Source organism: Paroedura picta, chromosome 6 (genome assembly GCF_049243985.1).
Source record: "Paroedura picta isolate Pp20150507F chromosome 6, Ppicta_v3.0, whole genome shotgun sequence".
NCBI classification, from domain to species: Eukaryota; Metazoa; Chordata; class Lepidosauria; order Squamata; family Gekkonidae; genus Paroedura; species Paroedura picta.
Genome location: NC_135374.1, coordinates 303,123 through 326,445, shown reverse-complemented (window position 1 = coordinate 326,445; position 23,323 = coordinate 303,123). Strand labels below are relative to the sequence as shown.

At 59.1% G+C, this 23,323-nt stretch overlaps 1 protein-coding gene across 4 annotated transcripts; it reads right to left on the bottom strand.

Moving 5' to 3' along the window:
- Positions 1-858: 858 nt before the first annotated feature.
- Positions 859-23,034, bottom strand: TRIM3 (tripartite motif containing 3). Of its 4 annotated transcripts, XM_077341035.1 has the most exons (13): positions 23,019-23,034; positions 21,876-21,950; positions 19,269-19,473; positions 15,823-16,066; positions 15,539-15,690; positions 15,277-15,457; positions 13,286-14,009; positions 11,551-11,654; positions 11,287-11,454; positions 10,233-10,413; positions 7,552-7,622; positions 6,238-6,378; positions 859-2,204 (listed from the first exon to the last, which is right to left on the bottom strand). In XM_077341035.1, the coding sequence occupies exons 3-13, from the start codon at positions 19,397-19,399 to the stop codon at positions 2,052-2,054; spliced, it is 2,250 nt and encodes a 749-aa protein (XP_077197150.1). In that variant the 5' UTR covers positions 19,400-19,473; positions 21,876-21,950; positions 23,019-23,034; the 3' UTR covers positions 859-2,051. The 4 variants fall into 4 exon arrangements, with proteins under 4 accessions (XP_077197150.1, XP_077197149.1, XP_077197152.1 ...); XM_077341034.1 differs by lacking the exons at positions 21,876-21,950; positions 23,019-23,034 and adding an exon at positions 20,109-20,656; XM_077341037.1 differs by lacking the exons at positions 21,876-21,950; positions 23,019-23,034 and adding an exon at positions 20,109-20,654 and having other exon boundaries at positions 10,245-10,413.
- Positions 23,035-23,323: the final 289 nt, after the last annotated feature.

Sequence of the window (23,323 nt, the reverse complement as noted above, 5' to 3'; positions counted from 1 at the left end):
TGTGCCAGTCCCCACGCCCAGGCAGGGAAGGGAGTGGAGGGGAGGATGGAGGGGCCAGGGGACAAGGATCCTCACCCCGTATGTAGATGTTCCACATAAGGGATGAGAATCCTTGTTGGGTGATTTTTTAAGAATGGTTTAATTGGTTTTAATTGTTTTAATGTTATAATATGGTAAAGACTTAATCCTATGTAATTCTTATTATGTTGTCAACTGCCTGGGAGGGGTGGCATATAAATTGAATCATAAGTAAATAAATATTAATGTTATATAGTTTAGATTTTTGTAAGCCGCCCTGAGCTCCTAGGGAAGGGTGGGAGATAAATGTACGAACAAAGGCGTGAGGTCACTTGGCAAGACATGCCCCAGGCAGCCCTGACCCCACCTGAGCACACTTGCAGAGGGAGAGGGGGGCTGTGCTATCTGGGGGGGGGCTGTGCTCAGCTCTCCCAGGCTTGCCCTCCCCTCCCCCCGCAACAACATGTCAAAGACGCCCACCATGGTGGCAGTGTGACTACAGTTCTTCAGCCTGGGGCAGGGTCATCCCAACCAAGGGTCCTCTGGAGTCACCCGAAGGGCAGAACTGAAAGCCGGGCAAGCAGGGGGTGTGTGGGGTGGCAGGAAAGTGAATAAGCGTGCTCCCCCTGGTGGGGGGGGGGCTTCCTGTTAGGAGAGCAGCAGCTAGAAGCAAAGGGAAAATGGAAGAAGAAGGTGCAGCCTGAGGCGGTGGGAGAAGAAAGAGCACCAGACACCCTCCCCCCCCCCCAACACACACACACAAAACACATCCCACTAAGGAGAAGGGTCCGGAGCACTGGGCGGGGCCTGGGCCCTCTTCCCCACAGAGACAAGGCAGAATTAATTTCAGAATACTTTATTATTATTATTATTATTTTTACATACATTTCATTTGCACATGGCTGCCTCCCTCCAGCCCAGCCCAGCCCGGCCCAGCCCCGGCAGGAGTGTCTGTGTGGAAGTCCCGGAGAGCAGAGGGGAGCTGTGGGTTTGAACGTGGGAGAGCAGAGCTCAGCAGCCCAGAGGACGGTGGACGGCTGGTAGAGGAGGCAAGGAACCGAAGGCTGACCTGCTCGGAACAGATCCCTGGGAGGGGGGACAGACACGGCAGCCCCCTTCCCCCGGGGGGGGCAGGTCTCCTGAGCAAAGCACTGCCCAGCACTCCCAAGAGGCAGCTCCCCCAGCACAGGGCTCTCTCTCTCTCTCTCTCTCTCCCACCAGCGTGGGGCAGGAGACTGCCCCCCAGCCAGCTCTGGCTAAAGGACAGCCAGGCGAGAGGCCCCCAGCCCCCCTCCCCCTAGTGCTCTCTCAGGGGCACCCCCCACCAAAGAGGGCAGGAAGCAGGATCAGAGAATTCGGAGGGGGTCTCCCCATGGCGTAGTTGATATGAAGTGGGTGTCTCTTAGAATCGGGACCCCCCAGCCAGCCTCATCTGCTTCTGAATTCAATCTGTGGTCCTGGGGAGGGACGTGTTAAGGGGTCACTGTAATTCCCCTCCTGGGTCAGAGGCTGCCCCCCCCAACATCTCTGCAGCAGGCCTCTCCCATGATGAGGGTATCTTGGCTGTCCCCAGTCAGGCAGGGGGAGAGGGGAGGGAGCGGACTCCGCCCCACCCCCAGACAGAGATAAAGTGCAGAAAGAAGCCAAGTTAGGAAAAGACAGCAGGGTAGGGGGGGGGGGGTAGGAGAAAAGAAAAAGACCCCCAAGCAGGCCAATGGCTGCAATACCCACATAAAACCCCACCACCCCCAGCCCCCCTCCCAAGATGGGACCGCAAAATTAGGATGGCCTTGCTGGAGAAGCCAAGCAGACGACACTCCCCCTCCCCCCACACCCTCCCCCAGGGAGCGTCCAGAACTCAAATGCGTAGCACTGCCTTGGTAGCAATTGGCACCTTCACTCAGCACTGCAAGAGCCCCCTCAAGCGCCCCCCCCCCGGGGCCCCCATCCCATTGCCTGTAAGGCTGGTGAATGGGCACAGAGGAAGATCTCCCCGCTCCACCTCCACCCAACTGTCTCCCCCCCCACCCCCATTACTGCAGGTATCGGTAGGCCTTGAAGCAGTGGTTCCCGGAGTCGGCCACCACCACGTGTCCATCGGAAGTGAGCGCCAGGCCCTGGGGCCCGTACAGCGGGTCTGCTGTGGTGTTGATGTAGGACAGGAAGGAACCGGAACTGTCGAAGACCTGGAAAGAGATCCAGCCAGCGGATGAGATGCAGAAGCAAGACACGGTGTGGCACGCACCCCTGCCCCATCAGGCCCTGCTGCTGTTGGGGCTGTGGGTCAGGATTCGGGGAAGAGGTTGGTGGGGGGCATTTGGAAGACCTGGTACAGTCATGACCAACGAGAGGATGTGAATGCTGCACTTTGTGAGCAGCTTGGGAAAATATCCAAGCGGCAGGACCTTGTCATCATGGGTGACTTCAATTTCCCAGATGTGTGCTGGGAAACAAACTCTGCAAAGCGTCCTCAGTCATGCAACTTTCTGATCTGCCTGGCTGACAATTTCATTTATCAAATGGTAGATGAACCCACAAGAGGTTCAGCCATACTGGACTTAATACAGACCAACAGGCAAGAGTTGGTGGATGAGGTGAAGGAGGTGGAGACCCTAGGGGGAAGTGACCATGTCCTCATAGAATTCTTTTTGAGATGGGGAGGCAAGGAAGCGTGTAGCCAGACGCGGATGTTGGATTAGTGCATAAAAGTGCAGCACACGGGCGATTATGGCCGCGCAGCGCGCATGTGTGCATGCGCGGCCTGGCCGCACGTGCGCGATGCGCGTGCACAGCCACGCATGCGCGCTGCGCGGGAGTGGCCATCGCCCTGCCGGCCCCCAGCCAAAAAAAGGTTGGGGACCACTGCCCTAGGGAACTAAAGGTAAAGGTAAATGTATCCCCTGTGCAAGCACCAGATCATGTCTGACCCTTGGGGTGACGCCCTCTAGCATTTTCATGGCAGACTCAATGCGGGGTGGTTTGCCAGTGCCTTCCCCAGTCATTACCGTTTACCCCCCAGCAAGCAAGCTGGGTACTCATTTTACCAACGTCGGAAGGATGGAAGGCTGAGTCAATCTTGAGCCGGTGGCTGGGATCAAACTCCCAGCTCGGCCCGATACTTTTAAACATATTTATTAATGATCTAGATGAGGGGGTGGAGGGACTACTCATCAAGTTTGCAGATGACACCAAATTGGGAGGACTGGCAAATACTCCGGAAGATAGAGACAGAGTTCAACGAGATCTGAACACAATGGAAAAATGGGCAAATGAGAACAAGATGCAATTTAATAAAGATAAGTGTAAAGTTCTGCATCTGGGTCAGAAAAATGAAAAGCATGCCTACTGGATGGGGGATACGCTTCTAGGTAACAGTGTGTGTGAACGAGACCTTGGGGTACTTGTGGATTGTAAACTAAACTTGAGCAGTCAGTGTGATGCAGCGTAAAAAAGGTGAATGCCATTTTGGGCTGTATCAACAGGGGCATCACATCAAAATCACAAGATGTCATAGTCCCATTGTATACGGCACTGGTCAGACCACACCTGGAGTACTGTGTGCAGTTCTGGAGGCCTCACTTCAAGAAGAACATAGGTAAAATTGAAAGGGTACAGAGGAGAGCGACGAAGATGATCTGGGGCCAAGGGACCAAGCCCTATGAAGATAGGTTGAGGGATTTGGGAATGTTCAGCCTGGAGAAAAGGAGGTTGAGAGGGGACATGATAGCTCTCTTTAAGTATTTGAAAGGTTGTCACTTGGAGGAGGTCAGGATGCTGATTCTGTTGGCTGCAGAGGAGAGGACACGCAGTAATGGCTTTAAACTACAAGTAAAACGATATAGGCTAGATATCAGGGGGAAAAAATTTCACAGTCAGAGTAGTTCAGCAGTCGAATAGGCTGCCTAAGGAGGTGGTGAGCTCCCCCTCACTGGCAATCTTCAAGCAAAGGTTGGATACACACTTTTCTTGGATGCTTTAGGATGCTTAGACTAGATGGCCTGTATGGCCCCTTCCAACTCTATGATTCTATGATTCTATGAAACATGAGCAGGCAGTGTGATGCAGTGGTAAAAAAGCCGAATGCCATTTTGGGCTATATCAGCAGGGGCATCACATCAAAATCACAAGATTTCATAGTCCCATTGTATACGGCACTGGTCAGACCACACCTGGAGTACTGTGTGCAGTTCTGGAGGCCTCACTTCAAGAAGGACGTAGATAAAATTGAAAGGGTACAGAGGAGAGCGACGAAGATAATCTGGGGCCAAGGGACCAAGCCCTATGAAGATAAGTTGAGGGACTTAGGAATGTTCAGCCTGGAGAAAAGGAGGTTGGGAGGGGACATGATAGCCCTCTTTGAAAGGTTGTCAGAGGAGGGCAGGATGCTGTTTCTGTTGGCTGGAGAGGAAAGGACGCACAGTAATGGGTTTAAACTACAAGTACAACGATATAGGCTAGATATCAGGAAAAAAATGTTCACGATCAGAGTAGTTCAGCAGTGGAATAGGCTGCCTAAGGAGGTGGTGAGCTCCCCCTCACTGGCTGTCTTCAAGCAAAGGTTGGATACACACTTTTCTTGGATGCTTTAGGATAGAATTATAGCATCATAGAATCAAAGAGTTGGAAGGGGCCATACAGGCCATCTAGTCCAACCCCCTGCTCAACACAGGATCTGCCCAAAGCATCCTAAAGCATCCAAGATAAAACTAATGTGTTCATGTTTGTACTTGCTTTTGAACTTATGAATTAAAATGGATGCTGCTAGAGGGTAAAGACCACATGGATGTTAGAATGTGTGCTCGAAGTATTCTGTGCTTCCTGGGCACATGAGGGTCTGATTTGAATAGGGCCATAACAAGCACTTCAGGCTCCACCCCATCCCAGCTTGTCATTTTTTCAAGACACTGTGGTTTGCTCCATTAGGAAACAGAGCAAAGAGTGGCTTTCAGGGACCATTTCAGGATGAGAAAGTGATGAAGCCCCTTTTCTGTGTGCACCATGGGCCTAACCTGATTCAAGGAGGCTATGAGGATTTCCTAGTATGAACTGGCCATCAGCTTCCCTAATTATCCTAAATTTAAATGAGCCATTCAATTTTTTAAAGTGCAACAAAGCATGCAGGGAAACAAGATCTTCCAAGGGCATGATGCTCTCTCTGCTCTTTTCACATTTGTGAGTAAATAAGCCAATGAAGTGCCAGCAACAAAGAGGTAAAATAAGTTTACACTCCCTAGAAAATTGTGACACTCACAAAAGATAATAACTTCTTTCAAACTGCTAACATTATCACCAAGAGTGACCAAAGCAAAATAAACTCCCTTGCTTAGGGCTGATCCTGCGTAGAGCAGGGGGTTGGACTAGATGGCCTGTATGGCCCCTTCCAACTCTGTGATTCTATGATTTTAAGGGCAATTGGGGTGGTGGAGGGGTTGGAATCCCTGCCTTACAAGGAGAAGTGGAGAGAGTTGAGTCTCTTTCACTGGGCAAAGAGGGGGGTGATAAGACAGCTGTGTTTACTTACGTGAAAGGTAGACACATTGAAGACACTTTACTTGTTTTCCTGTTTACCCTCCCCTTCCTTATTCACTCAGCCCCCATTAGCATAATAGGAAGCATTTTCTCCTTCATCCCCCTTTGGGGCGACTCTGCCTGGACCAGACGCTTCTCACCTCCTGTTGCCTTCCACCCAGGCCCATTTTAAAAGCTGCTGTGCTACCAGCAGCATCGTGTCGTGGTTAAGAATGGCGGCTTCTAATCTGGCAAACCTGGTTTGATTCCCTGCTCCTGCACATGCAGCCTGCTGGGTGATCTTGGGCTCGTCGCAGCCCTGTTAGAAGCTGTTCTCACAGAGCAGTTTCTCTCAGAGCTCTCTCAGCCCCACCTGCCTCACAGGGTGTCTGTTGTGGGGACAGGAAGAGAAGGCGACTGTAAGGCACCTTGAGACTCTTTTTGGGTAGAGAAAAGTGGGACATAAAAACCAACTCTTCTTCTTCTTCTTCTTCTCCTCCCACTTTCTCCTCAGTTGAAGAGCAGCTGCCTGATTCCCTTCTTGTTTGGCTTGTGGCTTGTCCTAAATGCCCCCCCCCCGATCCTGTTTGAGGCCTGTGGCATCATGCCACTGACTGCCCCCTGATCTCCTTGGCCCATCTGCCTTCCACCCAAGGGCAGCCCAAGCGGATTCCCCCGCCCGGCCCAGCCCGGCCCAGCACAGCCCAGTACCTGAATCCGGCTATTGCCCCAGTCGGCCACAATGATGTTCCCATTGGAGTCCACGGCCACGCCCGTCGGGGCATTGAACTGCCCGTTCCCCTCGCCGTGAGAGCCAAATTTGAAGAGAAACTCTCCGTCTGCGCTGTACACCTGAGGAGGGGACAGACACGTTTGAGAAGGCCACCTCAGGCCATGGGACTTAATTTATTTGGTCCGTCAAAAGATTCCAACGCAGCCGTTCCACCTCATCGGACCCCCTTTGGAACCCGGGGAAGAAGAGCAGAGGAACAGCCACCCGTGGGCCCTCCACCACCCCCCCCCCCGGCTCTTGCCCCAGGCCTTGAACTGGGGTGTTCTGTGGGGGGGCGAGACTTCTGCTGCAGAGCATGGGGCACACGAAAAAGGGAGGACTCCGCCCCCATCAATACTCCCTTTCTGCACACAGAAGTCTGAGGCAGGCCTGAGGAGCGCTGATGGGTCTCAGCATAGAATCATGGAATCCTAGAGCTGGAAGGGACCTCCTGGGTCATCTAGTCCAACCCCCTGCACTAGGCAGGACACTCACATCCCAATCGCTCCTCCACTGTCACCTGCCACCCCCTTGAGCCTTCACAGAATCAGTCTCTCTGTCAGATGGCTCTCCAGCCTCTGTTCAAAAATCTCCAAAGATGGAGAACCCACCGCCTCCCGAGGAAGCCTGTTCCACTGAGGAACCGCTCTGAGCATCTTCCCAGGGTTTTGAGTGGCAGCACTGCAGCCGTCAAGCTGGAGCAGGAACAGATACACCCTTCATGTCGTGTGCCGGCTCTCTGCCGGGTATTGGGAGAGTCAACATCCCACGCATCACTGGCCTTCCCTGCCCACTGACTCGATCGGAAGGCCTCCTGCAGACCTTGGGGCCTGGGAGATGCACAGATTCTCCTGCAGCGTCCCACTTGCAGGCCCAGAGCTCCGTGAGTGCATGTGGGTGGCATCTTGGGCTTTGGTCCTGCTAGAGCCCACAGCCCTACTCAAGGCTGCCCTTTCACGGGGGGACCCGGGGCTTCTGGTCATGCATGACTGCTTCTCAGGACCACTCCCCCAGCTCACTATTACGGACTGTGTTAAAACCCGGACCCACAGAAGTGGTCCCAACACACCGTGCAGTAGTTTGCCATTTATCTTGAGTGAAATGCAGGCCTTTGAGTGCGGGGGGGGGGGGGTCCTGGTGGGAGGCAAGGAATGGCCACTGGCCTCCAGGTGCCCTGGCAGAGCATGAGCACCACCTCCACCAGTCAGCTCCCGTCAGGAGGTGCCCAGGTGGACCACTAGCTCTGCTCTTACCTTCACGGAGTGGTTGTGGAAGTCGGTGACCACAATCTCGTTCTTGTTGTTGACGGCAACAAAGTGAGGTCCTGCAGGAAGAGAGGGAGAGAAAGCAGACCTTTGTGGCTCGGGACGAAGGAGCTGAGGGGAATGGCAGGCCAGGACTGTCAGGTGGATCAATAACTGGTTGACAAATTGTACCCAGATTGCTTGTTAATAGTTCAGCCTCCTCTTGGAGAAGAGTGACAAGTGGAGTTCCCCAAGGATCTGTCCTGGGGCCTGTGTGGTTCAACATATTTATAAATGATTTGGATGAGGGATTAGAGGGGATACTTATCAAATTTGCAGATGATACTAAACTGGGAGGGGTAGCAAACACAACTGAAGACAGCAACAGAATACAGGATGATCTTGATGGGCTCAAGAAGTGGGCTAAACTGAATAAATAGGGACAAATGTAAAGTTCTGCATTTAGATAGGAAAACCCAAATACACCAATAAAGGATGGGGGAGACTTGTCTTGGCAGTAGCATGTGCAAAAAGGATCTGGGGGTCTTAGTAGACCATACATTGAACATGCGTCAGCAGTGTGACTCAGTGGCTAAAAAGGCAAAAGGGATTTGGGGCTGTATCAAACTGAGTATCATGTCCAGATCACGGGAGGTGATGGTACCACTTTACTCTGCTCTGGTTCGGCCTCACTGGGAGTCCTGGGTTCAGTTTTGGGCACCCCAGTGGAAGAGGGATGTTGACAAATTGGAGCATGTCCAGAGGAGAGCAACCAAGATGGTGAGTGGTTTGGAGACCAAGACGTATGAGGAAAGGTTGAGGGAGCTTGGTCTGTTTAACCTGGAGAGAAGTCATCTAAGAGGTGATACGAGCCGCAAGGGAGTGGCGGGCTATAAATCTAATAATAATAATAATGATCACCATCTTCAAATAGTTGAAGGGCTGCCATATAGAAGATGGAGTAGAATTGTTTTCTGTTGCCCCGAAGGGACAGACCAGAACAAATGGGATGAAATTCATTCAAAAGAAATTCTATCTAAACATCCGGAAGAAGTTCCTGACAGTCAGAGCGGTTTCTCAGTGGAACAGGATTCCTCGGGAGGTGGTGAGACTAGATTATCATCTGACGGGGAGGCTGATTTTATGAATTTAGGCAGATGGTGAGTGGGTGGGCAGGTAACTGTGAGTTCTTGCATTGTGCAGGGGGTTGGACTAGATGACCCTAAAGAAAGAGAGTTTCTTCCGGGAGGCAGGAGGAAGGGAGCGGCATGTAGGGGGGGGACCTCTCTGGAGGGACTCCATCTTTCCTGGCAGCAGGAGGAGACAGTTAATCCCACCCCAAGGTGCCAAATTGGGATAGAATCCCCCTTGTTTGAAAAATTGACTCTGGTACTGAATACCTATATTAGAGGATATCATCTTTCAGAAATTAATTTAGAGAAATTCTTTAAAATTATACCCAACTTGGACTGGATGGAAGCCCTCCCCCATTTTGCTCCTCTTTTCCTCCCCCCCCCTCTTGTTTTCCATTTATAGACTTGCAGTTTTTTTGTGTTTTCTTCTTGATTGGAACAACATCATAAAATTATGGCATTATTTCTATCCAGGATATGATGGTTTTGTTGTGTTGCATTTTCTTGCGGTAGCCTTTGTTTTGTGTGTGTAAAATACGGTAAGTAAAATTTTACTTTTTTAAAGAAGTCCCCCCCGCCACCAACCCACATACTCCAGGGAAATTCTGAGGACGTTGACATTGTCATGAGAGAAAGAAATGTGCCCTAGGGAACTAAAGGTAAAGGTAAAGGTATCCCCTGTGCAAGCACCGGGTCATGTCTGACCCTTGGGGTGACGCCCTCCAGCGTTTTCTTGGCAGACTCAATACGGGGTGGTTTGCCAGTGCCTTCCCCAGTCATGACCGTTTACCCCCCAGCAAGCAAGCTGGGTCCTCATTTTACCGACCTCGGAAGGATGGAAGGCTGAGTCAACCTTGAGCTGGCTGCTGGGATTGAACTCCCAGCCTCATGGGCAAAGCTTTCAGACGGCTGCCTTACCACTCTGCGCCACAAGAGGCTCTTGCCCTAGGGAACTAGGGGTGCACAATTCAGATCAACCGATCCAAAAATAAGTTGAACCAATGCTGAAAGCCGAAATGCAATTCTCCCATCTAAATCATGAGCAGAATAGCCAATACCTGAATTGATTTGGGTTTTGACTCAGGTTTCCTAAATCAATGATAACCTATTGAGCCATTAAAGTCAATAGGAAATCTATGTGGCTGGGGGGGGGGGATTTGGGGGAGAGGCACACCAACCCCCAACACCAACCCCCAACCCCACCACACGCACCTTAGGGTGAAATTCCCCCATCAGGGATCCTGTGCCACTCGGCTCGAGTAAAGAGGAAAGGGCAAGACCCGAAAGCGGCAAGGCCAAGTTAGTGATCATCGCACCAGCCAGCGGAACAATTAGTCCCGAGAGAAGGGCCCGCAAGAGTCTCAGCAAGCCGTTCAGAGCCCCACAGATCTAGGGCAGACTCCCACCACTTCCTGTGGGGAGGCCTGGTCCTGCCAGGGCCTGAGCGGGAACAGCCCCCTGATCCACGCTCTCAGCGGCCCCCGAGGATACTCACCAGCCCGGTGCCGGCAGAAGCCAAAGGCATGCAGTATCAGAGGGAACCTGTGGCTGTATTACCATCGAGGGTACCTGCAAACTGCCGCTCGGATGTGCCACGGCTCCCAAACTTGGCCACCAGCTTGCCGTTGGACTGGAAGATGAAGACGCAGCAGGCTTTGTTGTCCACCACGATGATGTGCCCATTGCGGTCCACGGCCACGCCCTTGGGGCCCATCAGGCGGCCGGCCCCGATCTTTGTCTGGGGGGGGGGGAAGTGCCATCACTGTGACATCACAGTGAGAGATCTGGGGAGCCGAAGTCCGACCCACGCTCTGCCATGACCGGGGCCAACGGCTCCCTCAGCCTGACCTTCCTCCCAAGGTGCGGGGGGGGGGGGGAGAAGACCCTGGGGGAGGAACCATCAAAGCTGCACTCTGCTCCAGGGGGGAAGGGCAGGGCATGAATATGCCAAATGCCAGACAGGGCAGAGAGCCCTGCTGGGAGGAAGAAGGGCAACCTCAAACAGCTGAGCCCCCAAGGGCTGCACAGGCAGGGGGAGGACCAAGCAGGACCCCCCCCCTGCAGGACCAGCACAGCCTCTCCCCATGCTTCTGCCTCCAGAAAAGCCTGCAGGCTAGTGCCCGGAGGGTCCTGGCTGATCAGGGCAGGGCAGGGCAGGGACGTCGCAGGGCACCGGGACAGCCAGTCTCCCCAGAAGCCTCCCTGGCCCATGCAGTGCCACTCCTCCGCTCAAGGCTTCGGGGAGGAGCGGTGGGCTCCATTCAGAGAGACTCTGGGTCTTCTTTTACCTGGGCTGCCACCTGGGCACAGCTGCCAGCCTCTGTTCCAGTTGGGGGCAAAATCACACCCACCCACCCCAGAAGCCACAGAAACCCGCTCTGGAAGCTGGCTCAATGCCTTGGGCCTATCAGCACCCATCTGGCCTCCTCCGACCTGCAGGGGCTGTCCAGCAGCCAGGACAGGGGGAGGTCGTCTTCCTCCACCTCCCTGACCCCAGACTGGGCAGAGGCTCCACCACTGAGCCAGGGACCCTCCCCTCCTGGAAGGTGAAGTGCAGTAGCCCCTCCCAGTCCACTGCCCTCAGAGATCCTTCCCAGCGTGGCACCCTTACCTTGAACTTGCCCTCTGGGGAGAAGATGCTGACCCAACGGTTGTCGTAGTCGGCAATGATGATATCCCCATTGAGGTCCACAGTGACCCCCGTGGGGCGCTGCAGCTGCCCCGGGGAACGGCCCCGCACACCAAAGCGCAAACGGAACTGGCCTTCGTTGGAGAACACCTGGCACAGAGGCGGGGGGGGGGGCGCTCAGCAGATGCAGGCAGCCAGGGACCCAGCGGTGATGCAGTGGGGTGGGGAAGAGGGGCAGCCCCCTACCTGCACGCATTGGTTATTGCTGTCAGCCACCACAATGCGCCCGTTGCTGGAGGTGGAAATGCCTTGCAGGTTGGTGAATTCACCCTTCTCTCGCCCACGACTTCCTGCAAAGAAGGAACAGGAGAGAGAGCACTCAGGCCAAGGGGCTGGCCCCAACATTCCTCGGGCAAGCTAAAATCATGGCGTGGGAAGGGGCCATGCAGGCCATCTAGTCCCACCCCCTGCTCAGTGCAGGATCAGCCTCCAGCACCCAGGAGAAGGATCTGTCCAGCCGCTGCTTGAAGACGGCCAGTGAGGGGGAGCTCCCCACCTCCTTAGGCAGCCCCTTCCACTGCTGAACTAGACTCCTAGAATCCTAGAGTGGGAAGGGGCCATGGAGTCCATCCAGTCCCACCCCCTGCTCAGTGCAGGATCAGCTTCAAGCATCCAGGAGAAGGATCTGTCCAGCCGCTGCTTGAAGACCACTAACTGAGGGGGAGCTCCCCACGTCCTCAGGCAGCCCATCCCACTGCTGAACTGGACTCCTAGAATCCCAGAGTGGGAAGGGGCCATGCAGGCCATCTAGTCCCACCCCCTGCTCAGTGCAGGATCAGCTTCAAGCATCCAGGAGAAGGATCTGTCCAGCCGCTGCTTGAAGACGGCCAGTGAGGGGGAGCTCCCCACCTCCTCAGGCAGCCAATCCCACTGCTGAACTGGATTCCTAGAATCCCAGAGTGGGAAGGGGCCATGCAGGCCATCTAGTCCCACCCCCTGCTCAGTGCAGGATCAGCCTCAAGCATCCAGGAGAAGGATCTGTCCAGCCGCTGCTTGGAGACGGCCAGTGAGGGGGAGCTCCCCACCTCCTCAGGCAGCCCCTTCCACTGCTGAACTAGACTCCTAGAATCCCAGAGTGGGAAGGGGCCATGCAGGCCATCTAGTCCCACCCCCTGCTCAGGGCAGGATCAACCTCCAGCATCCAGGAGAAGGATCTGTCCAGCCCCTGCTTGAAGACGGCCAGTGAGGGGGAGCTCCCCACCTCCTTAGGCAGCCCCTTCCACTGCTGAACTGGACTCCTAGAATCCCAGAGTGGGAAGGGGCCATGCAGGCCATCTAGTCCCACCCCCCTGCTCAGTGCAGGATCAGCCTCAAGCATCCAGTATGAGGATCTGTCCAGCCACTATTGATGAGTGTCAGTTTGTGGGAGCTCCCCTTCTCCACTGCTGAACTACTCAGACCAGGAGTAGTCAATCTGCGGCCCTCCAGATGTCCATGGACTACAATTCCCATGAGCCCCTGCGAGCAGGGGCTCATGGAAATTGTAGTCCATTGACATCTGAAGGGCTGCAGTTTGACTACCCCTGACTCAGACTGTCAAATATTTTTCCTGATACCTAGCGGGTCCCTTTCTACATGCATTTTAAACCCATTCCTGTGAGTTGTCTCTTAACCTGCCAAGAATATCTGCTCTCTGCCCTCCTCAGAAGTCCTTGCGTGGCTCCAGAACGGAAAAGCAGTCCCTGAACCCCCTCAGGTCTGGTGCCAAGCACCAGCCCTCCCCCCGCTCTTGGACAGGCGTCACGCAGGAGTCTGTTCCACGCCCCGCATGTGAGAGAGGCCTGGGTGGGCCGCTGGGCCCACTTGCCCTGGCCTAACCAGAGTAGGCGAGGCCTCTTCCCCTGGCTCTTTGGACCGTCCCTCCCACCCAGGTGGCTTGCCCTGCCCTGCCCTGCCCCGCCCCGCCCCGCCCCGCACTGACCCACGCGGAAGATCAACTCATCCTCGATGGGGTTCTCTTTCTTCTTGCTGCTGCTGTACATGCTGGAGGGGCGGCGCACGGCCTTCTGGCGGATGTGGCCGCTGCTGGGGGACTTCACGCGGCGCTTGACGTCATCCGGGGAGGGGGGAACATCAGAAGCCTTCACGGCCTTGACGCGGAAAGGGCTGCCCCGGATCGGCTGCCCGTAGAGGCGGATGGAGAGCAGGTGGTCGCCCTCCTGGCGGGGGGTGTACAGCAGTTCGTAGGTCCCATTCTTGTTATCCAGCACCTCCAGGCCCACAGCGGAGCCGTCGGGAGCCGTCCCCTCGGCTTGCAGGCAGGCGCTCCCGCTCCGCACCAGCTCGCCATCCTTGTCTTTGGTGGTGACGGAGAGCGAGGTGGCCTGGCCTACCACGGCATGGCGCAACCCCTCCCCCGTGGCCACGGTCTTGTGGGCCGTGGCACTGGTCGTCAGCAGTACCCCCAGGTTGAGGATGGACTTGCGCACCCCCTCCGTCTCCACCACGTAGTCCACCTGAGCATTCTCGTGGGGCTGCTCAGGGAAGTCCCGCCCCGCCAGCTCGCTCAGCCGCTCCGTCATCTGCTTCTTCACCAGAAGCACCTCCGTCTCGGAGCCGTGGTCCAGCGCCTGCTCCGTGAAGCTGCAGCTGCTGAGGATGTTCTCCTGGCCTTGGCGCAGGGTGTCCAGCTGGGCCTGCAGGACCTTGGGAGGGGGGCAGAAACAGGGCAGAAGCCGGGGGGCATGACCCCCCAAGGCCTGTACTGAGGCCAGGTGCCCAAACACCAGCAGGCACTGAAGCAGCGAGGCAGCCTCAGAAGAGCCCTGCTGGATCAGACCAGGGGGTGGCCAACCGGCCCCCCCAGAGGGCCAGCAACAGGGCACAGAGGGCGAGCCCTTCCCCGGATGTTGCCTCCTGGCTCTGGGATTCAGAGGCACCAATCCTCTGGTTCCCCTCAGCTATCTAATCCTCCTCATCGGGCAGCAGGTTCTGCGTTCCCACCCCTCTCTGATGCTCACAGCGCAGCTGCTGCCAGAGAGAGGCCCCTTTCCCAGAAGAGGGACCCCATCCTGGCCTCTCCCCACAACACCCCCAGACCGAACGCAGGAAGTTTCACTGCAGCCACCCAGACCACACTGTACACAACCAGGGAAGGGATGCCTCCCCCTCGACAGGCCCCTGTCCCAGGGCCCCAGGCCACCCCCCCCCCCAGCAGAAATACCTTTTCTTCACAGAAGAGGCAAGCAGCTCCGCTGAGCGGGGAAGTCTGCAAAATTACGCACAGCACGGAGCCCCAGGGATGAGAGGAAACGTCTGTGCCACTGGCCCCCGGCCACCCCAGTCCATTTGCCCAGCTGGTTCCTGAAGGGCATGCTCCCACAATGCCCTGCAACTCTGGCCACAGGCTCAGAAGCTTCCACACCAAACTGGACAAATTCAGGAAACGACTCCAAATGGAACCCCCATGTGCCGAGCTCATGTGTCTCGGGGAGCACTGGGTGTCCATGCGGGGGGGGGGGGACGGGGGACGGACCGAGGATTTTCACTTGACAGACAGGGGGAGGGAGGCCGGGACAAGACTAGGGGTCCGCCAGGGCAGGGGCTTCTGCCGTGGGCAGGCCACCCTTCATCCCTGAGAACAGCTTTCTGGCAGAAGCACAGAGAGCAAGCGGCAGGCAGAAAGAACGGGGGGAGGGGGGAGGCAGCCACCCTGTGTCCCTTCTCTGGTCCAGCCACAACAAGCGCCACCCTTCAGGGTGCCAACCTCCTGGTGAGGACTAGTGTTCCTGTGAACTCGCCTCTCATCACCTGGCGACAGAGGCCTATTCCCCTGGAGAAAACCCCATGGACTTCTACCTGGCCTTGGAGCCCCCAAAGCACCAGGCCTCCTTCCCTCCCTCCCTCCCTCCCTCCCCACCCAACGGTGGTAGTCTGCAGGGCCTCTTTCCCTGGCGGCGCAGGAGGCCTGACCTTCTGCTTGGCCCCGCAGAGGGCCTCGAGGTCCCGGACGAGCATCCCCTTCCGCTGGCGCAGGGCCTTCTCCAGCTCAGCAAAGGTGCTCCCAATCTCAGCCACGGCGTCATTCTTGCGCTCCATCAGCTGCTGGCTGATCTCGGACACCAGCCCAACGGCGGCAGCCAGGTGGGGCAGCCTGCAGGGGGCGGGAGGAGCTTCAGCACGCCAGCTGGCCCCCCTCCCAGCCCCCCTCCCGCCCCCCCTCGGCCCCACCTACCGGCCCTTGATGGCCTCCAGCTGATGGCGCAGGGAGGCCTTGTGCTGTTCCACCACGTCCCGCAGGGGCACAGTCACATGCTCCCGATGCTCTCCCGCCGTGCACTCATGGCACATGGCCGTCTCACAGGATTCGCAGTAGAACTCCATCATCTGGCGCGGAGGGGGGGGGGGGAGAGATGCGTGACCCACCTGCCTCCCACACAGCCAGAGCTAGCCTGGAATGGCCCTCCCTCCCCCCCTCTCCCCCCTCCCCGGGGCCAGGAGCAGCAGCAGAGCACAGACCTTCCCTTCGTGGTTGGGGCAGGAGAGCGGCTGGCCGGGCACAGCGCTGGCCGAATCCAGCATGGCGGCAGCAGCATCCTCGTGGCTGGCACTCTCGGGCTGGCGCTGCAGCACCTCCATAAGGTTGGTGATGAAAAAGTTGTTCTGGAGAGCAGCCACACCTTTCTCCGGCAAGATTGAGGTCTGGCGGCACACGGGGCACGAGAGGGTCAGGCTCTGGGGCGGGATGTAGTTCTGCAGGCACCTGAGGGGAAACAACGGGCAAGGGTCAGCAGCCCAGTGCCCACCCCCAGGGGAGGAAGCAGCCCCAGAGGCCTGGCGGGCACAGCAATGCCCCACGGAGGGGCCAGGAGGACGCAGGGACAGCAGAGGGAGTCCTGAGGGGGACAGGGAGGCAGAGATGCAGGGGAGAGGGACCCCCCCACCTTCAAGCAGGTGTGGGAGACAAACAGGTGAGCCGCAGGCCTTCCCAGTGAGGACCCTGAATGGGCTCCCAAAGCACAAGGGCACCTGGCAGCCAAAGGCCTCCTCAGACTCCCTGCCAGGAAGGCTGTCCTCCCAGAACCTCTCCCCACAATCACGTGCCTGGCTGCCAATGACCATGGCCCCACCATGGAGCAGGATGCGGCCCTGGGCCCTCCACCCTGACGTGAGCCCCCACAATTCTTCCATCCCCCTCCAAACCCCAGGACCCCATCGCAGCTCCCCCTGACACTAGCCACAAGGGACCTCTGGCCCCAGCAGCACAGACCCCACAAGGTTGGAAGCACCCCCTCACTGGTGGTCTTCAAGCAGCGGCTGGACAGATCCTTCTCCTGGATGCTGGAGGCTGATCCTGCACTGAGCAGGGGGTGGGACTGGATGGCCTCCATGGCCCCTTCCCCCTCTAGGATTCTAGGAGTTCAGCAGTGGAAGGGGCTGCCTGAGGAGGTGGGGAGCTCCCCCTCACTGGCCGTCTTCAAGCAGCGGCTGGACAGATCCTTCTCCTGGATGCTGGAGGCTGACCCTGCACTGATCAGGGGGTGAAACTGGATGGCCTCCATGGCCCCTTCCCCCTCTAGGATTCTATGGGTCTAGTTCAGCAGTGGAAGGGGCTGCCTCAGGAGGTGGGGAGCTCCCCCTCACTGGCCGTCTTCAAGCAGCGGCTGGACAGATCCTTCTCCTGGATGCTGGAGGTTAACCCTGCACTGAGCAGGGGGTGGGACTAGATGGCCTGCATGGCCTCTTCCCACTCTAGGATTCTGGGAGTCTAATTCAGCAGTGGAAGGGGCTGCCTAAGGAGGTGGGGAGCTCCCCCTCACTGGCCGTCTTCAAGCAGCAGCTGGACAGATCCTTCTCCTGGATGCTGGAGGCTGATCCTGCACTGAGCAGGGGGTGGGACTAGATGGCCTGCATGGCCTCTTCCCACTCTAGGATTCTAGGAGTCTAGTTCAGCAGTGGAAGGGGCTGCCTCATGAGGTGGGGAGCTCCCCCTCACTGGCCGTCTTCAAGCAGCGGCTGGCCAGATCTTTCTCCTGGATGCTGGAGGCTGACCCTGCACTGAGCAGGGGGTGGGACAGGATGGCCTGCATGGCCCCTTCCCACTCTAAGATCCTATGGTTCTAACCTTCAGCCCAGCCCTGCTCACCTGGACAGCTGTCCGTGTTTCGTAACCCTCCTTGAGTCTAAGCGAGGAAAGCCCTTCAAAGAAACCTGAGTTTGCATGTACAGGGGGTGAGGGGTGGGGGGTGGGTGATTTAACATGAACTGGAAAGTCAAAATTTTCAAGGGAACACTATCAACTAACCTGGATGACCATTGCTTGCCAAGCTCCTTGAGGAGTCCTCCCAAAATGGGACTGGTGTTGTGATTCTTTCTCGCCAAGTATGCCTCCCCACCCCCTGGCCCCAAGAGACACAGTGCACAAAGCGCCCCCTCCTGTGTGACACTTAAAAGGAGGGGTGTTGCAGGACAGCCAGCTGGGGGGCTCCTTTGGGTGTCACTGGGGGAAGCCTCCTCAGCCTCTCTTGCCCCCCCCCCCATGGTGACCTGGCAACTCTTCCCCTTCCACTTCCCTGATCTTACACATTGCACCCCCCCCCCTCACCCCCAGCTTCAGGGTTTTTCTCCATGGGCTGCGACACCCTGGCCGGGTCCTCCAGCTTCCGCAGTGGATGCTGCATCCCACAGGTTGTCAACCTGCTGAAGCAGCGGACCCTATTGTGGGAAGGAGAGGAAAGGGCAGCCCTGGTGCTGGGGGGGGGGGGGCGGGATTCCCTGGGAGAAGCCCAGTTCCTACATCAGGGATTCACCATCACCCCCTTCCTCTCAGCCAATCCCTCAGAACTGATCAGGAAGCCAGAAAAGGCAGACTTTGTACCCCCAGAGCAGAGAATCCAGGCTCAGTGAGACCAGTTTGCCCTCTTGGGGCCAGGTCAGAGCAGACCCATCCAGAGGGAGGGAGGCTGGGCAGGGCCAAGAGGAGAATGGGCGGCTGCTCTTTCTCCACTGCTACGATGGCTGCCCACAGGCACAGCGGCCACGAGCTGGCACAGAGCTGGTCTCCCCCAATTCCCTCTCCCCCAGTTCCCCATGGCTGCCATTTTTCCTGGCCCCACCGCTGGTGTGTCTGAGTTAAGAGGATCCTGACATCAGGACAGTAACAGCAAGGATGCCCACACGCATTTTGTAAGAGCTTCCTCCGCTTCCACCCAGGAGGAGATGCCCTCCAACAAGAGGGCAGCACCGAAGCAGAATCTACAGGGCTGCAGAATACAGGGCTCAGCCCACCAGCCCACCAAGGAAAGAAAGGCCCCCGCCACTGGCCAAGAGAAAGCATGAAGCTGCCTTATCCTGAATCACACACGCAAACACGGACACACAGAGTCCATCAGAGTCCCTCCTTTGGGACCCGGCAGCAGTTCTCCAGGGTCTCAGGCGGAGGAGGTCTTGCCCAGCTCCCGCGCCGTTCCCCTCGGGATGCTGCTGGGGACAGAACCAGGCCCTTCTGCAGGCCAAGCGGGGCTCTGCCACTGAGCCAGGCTCACTGGACTCCCAGCAGGGTTTGCTGTGCCGGGGGCCGGCAGTGATCCAGCATGGGCTTGCAAGGAGGGAACAGCCACCCCTCCACCCAGATATCCAGTGAGCACCACAGCAGGCTGCAGGGGGCACATCTGGCTCAACAGGCCAACTGGCCAGCCGGCCTGCTTGTGACCTCTCTCCAAGGTCTCTGGGCCTTCTGATGCAGTCGACCCCGGGGCCACGTGCTGTCCGGAGCGGGTGGTACCCACAGCAAAAGGCAGCGCTCCTTGCTCTGAGTGCCTGACGCCAGAAAGCGATTCCCCATGGGCGGGGGGGGTTGCCTCTGCTGGACCTCCCGCTCATCTCCTTGCACTGCGCACCTCCCCTGCTCCAGCCCTGACTGGGGGAGTGGGGGCTGTTTCTGAGGCCTGGCCCCGGGTGCTCACCGCTCACAGAAGGTATGGAGGCAAGGCAGGACCTTGGGGTTGTGGTAGCGATCCAAGCAGATGCTGCACACCAGGAACTGCTTGTCGATCTGCCGCACCACCGGGCTGGAGCTCGACTCCCGCTTTGCCATGGCGCTGGCCGGGGGCAGCCTGGAGGGGGCCCGGTGGTGGTGGTGCTGCTGCTGCTGCTGCTGCTGCTGCTGATCTGCGGGGGGCGGGGGGGTGGGGCGGAAACAAGAGAGGAGGTGTTTGAGCAGACTTCACCGCCAGAGGACCCCCCCCCCCGCCCGCCCCGTGGATGGCCGCTGCTCCTCCCCTCCCGTGCCAGACCAGGCCCCCAAGCTCCGGGCCTCCCCGCCCCCTCGGCGCACCTGAGCCAATCGGCGAAGGGTGGCCCGCAGCGCCCGGCGGATGCCAGGCCCCGGCCGGCCCGGCCCGCGCCCACACGCCCCTGCCCAGGCCGGAGCACGCCCTTCCACGCCGGGCCGGCAGGCGCTGGGCAAGCCCCCACGACGCCCCGCCATGGCGCGCGCCGCCGAGGGGAGCGGGAGGCCACTGCGCCGCATTCAAGACCCCCGTCCGCCCCCCCCCCGGGGGAGCCTTCCGGGTCCGGCGTGCCGGGAGCCCGGGGCCGGCTCCTCCCCTTCCCCTGGAAGAGCGGCCAGGGCAGGGCAGCAGGCCCGCTGCAAGAGCCCCCGCCGAGCAGGCAGGCAAGCAGGCATGGCACCCACCCCGACGGCTCCGGGGCCCGCAACGGCCCGCCCTCTCCCTCCCTCCCTCGCTCGCTCTCGGGCGGCTGCCTGCCTGGCGGGCGAGGGCAGGGGCAGGCGCGGCACTCACCGGAGCGGCTGCCTAGCGGCGGGCAGCGGCTGGAGCCCGCATCTCCGGGGGGGGCTCCGGGCTGGGCCGGGCTGGCTCACCGCATCCCCGTAGCTGCCGGGGCCGGGCCGAACCACTGCGGGCGCTCAGCAGAGGGAGGGAGGGAGGGCGGGCCGCGCTCTTTCCCCGGCGCGCCTGGCAGGCAGCTCGGCCGCCGAACTCCGCCCTCCGCTTCGCAGGCCGCCCCGGCAGCCAGGAGGAGCCGCCGCCGTCCCCTCCGCCTCTTCCTCCGGCCAGCGCCGCCCTCCCGGCCCTGCCGCCTCTCCGCCGCCGCCGCTGCAATGGTGGCGCCCGCCCCGCCCGCTAACGCGGAGCCGTCGCAGAAGCAGCCGCCGTCGCTGCCGCTGCCGTGGCCCAGGCGCTTCCGCAGTGCCCGAGCGCGGGCGGGCGGCCAGAGGACGACGAGGAGGAGGAGGCGGCGGCGGGGCCGGAGCGGAGGGCGGCTGCCCAGCCCGGGCCAGGAGGGGCGAGGGCACGCGGGTTGCTATGGGAACTGCATCCAGGCAGAGGGTACCCGCCGAAGATGGAGGAGGAGGAGGAGGAGAGGCGGCGGGGATGCGGCAGGGAGAGGGAGGGGGAGGGAGGTGGCCTCGCAGCCTCGCCCCCCCACCCCCAAAGCAGCAGCAGCCCCTGGGCCAAGCTGGCCAGGGACAGCTACTGCAGCCACCCACCCCATTGCATTCCCCTGCCTTGGATGGGGATAGAGTGTCTCTGAACATGGAGGCCCCAGGCAATGAGCTCTTCTCCTTCAAGAGTCCTCACCCCTTGTCGCAGCCAAGAGAAAAGGGGACTCCTGAGGCATCTTCTGGCTCATTCCAAGCACTAAAAATGCCCCCTTCAGTCTCAGAGATGCCCCAAAAGTCTCCTTTTGTGGGGGGTGGGAGGAACCCTCCCTGCCTCTTGTGGCTGTGAATTCAGCAAGCTCAAGCTGAGCTGAATGCCCGCCACTTTTCAGAGGTCCCAAGTTCGGGGGGGGGGGGGAGGGGGAGATCCTCTGGACCTCAGCCTCTGCTGAATGCCCTCCCTGACTCCCAGTCAGAAACAAAGGGCTCTGGCTCCTCCTACACCCATCTGCAGAGTTCAGGCTCCTGATTTCCCACTCGGTCCTCTGTCTCTGGGTGAGAACCTGATGGAGGCTTGCAAATCTTGCTGCTGGGAGGTTGCTCCTCGTGCCCTCATGAGCATCACTGATTTCACCCACGTCCCCCTTGTCTTGTCAGCCTACGAGGGCTTCCTTTTGCGGCAAGGTTTGTCGGCCCCAGAAGGAGTGGCCCAAGACACTGAGGTTGGCCTGTCTCCAGCCTCCCCCAACCCACAGAGGGGCTGCAGGTCAGGTGTTGGGCCCTGCCTGGCAGCCGAAAAGCCCTCACCCCATGCCCACTGAAGACAGTGGCAGGTGCTGGGGAAGGCCTGGGAGGCAGAGATCCCAGAACCGCTGGTAGGAGGCAGCTTCCTGTGCCTAGAGAGGCCCTGTCCCTGGCTGCCTCAAGCTGGCCGTGAGCCCAACCTGTTCCCAGCACCTGCCTCCCACCTGCGGAAAGCCTCCTTCCCCGCTAGGGCCTCCCCCTCCCCCCAAGCCACCTGTATGCTCAGCAGATGGGTCTATGGGGAGAGACAGGCCAAGGACCCCAGGCGTGCCAAGATTAATCTGTGAGGGCCTGTCCACCCCCACCCCTCACCCAGCCCACAGGCTGGCCCCTTCTCTGCCTCCCTCCCCCACAGCCTTACCGTGTCATGGCCAGACTGGGTCCTTTGGGCCTCAGGGGCTTTCTTGCATCTCCCCCACAGCCAGGGGGCAGGCATCTGAAAGGCAGAGGCACAGAGGCATCATGCCTGGAGCACCAGCCTCCAGAAGCTCCCCCCCCCCGTAATCCCATGGGATTACCCCCCCCAATCCTCCTGTGGCGCCCCCCTCAGGCCTCAGGAGCACTAGAGCTGCAGGTCACGTGTTTCTCTCCCTCCCCTCCCAGCCAGGAGTTGTCATCGGGTCACCGCCCCCCCCCCCCCGAAAGTCCATAAGGATTCCTGCATTGGGGAGGGTCGTGGCGTCCGTGCCCTGGTCACAGGCCCTCTCCCTGGGGCCGCTATGAGGAATCCAGCAGGGCTTTAGGGGGGTCTTCTGAAAACCAATAAAATGCCACAGTAAATCTTGAGGGCATGATGTTTCTGCATTCTGCAGAGGGTTGGGCTGGATGACCCCGGAGGTCTCTTCCATGATTCTGTATGTCTACAGAACCACCAAGGACAAAGACAGCTCCTCAGAAACGTCAGGTAAGGTGCCTCAGCACCCCCCCCCCCCTTGCCTCTCTTAAGCGATGGACCCTGCCCGCCCCCACATTAGAATGTGGCTCCTTGGAAGAGACATGCAGCCGCCCTTGGGTGGAGCGATAGGGGGGCCTGCTGGAGGAGGGGGGAATAGGATCTTCCTCCCCCACCCCCCGGGATATGGGGCCTGGCTCCGTCGGCCTTCCCCCGCCCCGCATCTGCGGAAGGCGGGTTGAGTCGCCAAGCGCCGTCCCACCCCGTCGAGGGCGGGAGAGGAGCAGCCTGGCCGCCCGCCCGAGCGGCCAGGAATGCGGCCCGGCCGGTGCCGCTCCCCGGGCCGAGGCGGGCGGCGGGCCGACCAGCTCCATGTCAAGTCGGGGAGGGGGTTGAGGCGCAGTCAGGACGCTGCCCGTGGCCTTCGCTGTCCTCTGGCTACGGCGGACGCGCTGAGCAGCCGTCGGGGAGAGCACCGCCCACCCTCCGCCCCTCCGCCGCTGCCGCGGCGCGTGGCTGCTTCGTTCCCCGGGCGGGATTGAAGAGGCCGCTGCCTCCTGCCCGGCTGCTGCGCCTTGCCGCCCGAAGGAGCGCTCGGCTGGCCTTCCTCACCAGGGGGCGCGACGTCTGCTCCGGCCCGCCCTGCTTTCCCCCGGCCGGAGCGGAACCCTTGGCCCCTGCTCACCTGCGCAGCGCCGCCCGTCGAGAAGCGCCCGGCCCAGGCCCAGGCCCCGCCCCGCCGCAGCCACAGAAAAGGCCCCGTCGTCGGTCCTTTCTGGCGGGAGCCCCGGGGAACGGCGTCACCTTCCTTGAGTGTCCTGCCTAGTGCAGAGGGTTGGACTAGATGACCCATGAGGTCCCTTCCAACTCTAGGATTCTATGACTAGAACCCGGCCTTTCCCTGTTGAGGTAGCCAG

Coding starts and splice junctions, on each gene's coding strand:
- TRIM3 (XM_077341035.1), bottom strand. CDS start 19,399: ATGGCAAAGCGGGAGTCGAGCTCCAGCCCGGTGGTGCGGCAGATCGAC. Junction 14,010..15,276: donor TCTGCGGGGCCAAGCAGAAG/GTCAGGCCTCCT, acceptor CCCCCTCCCAAG/GTCCTGCAGGCCCAGCTGGA. Junction 6,379..7,551: donor TCCACAACCACTCCGTGAAG/GTAAGAGCAGAG, acceptor TCCCCTCCTCAG/GTGTACAGCGCAGACGGAGA.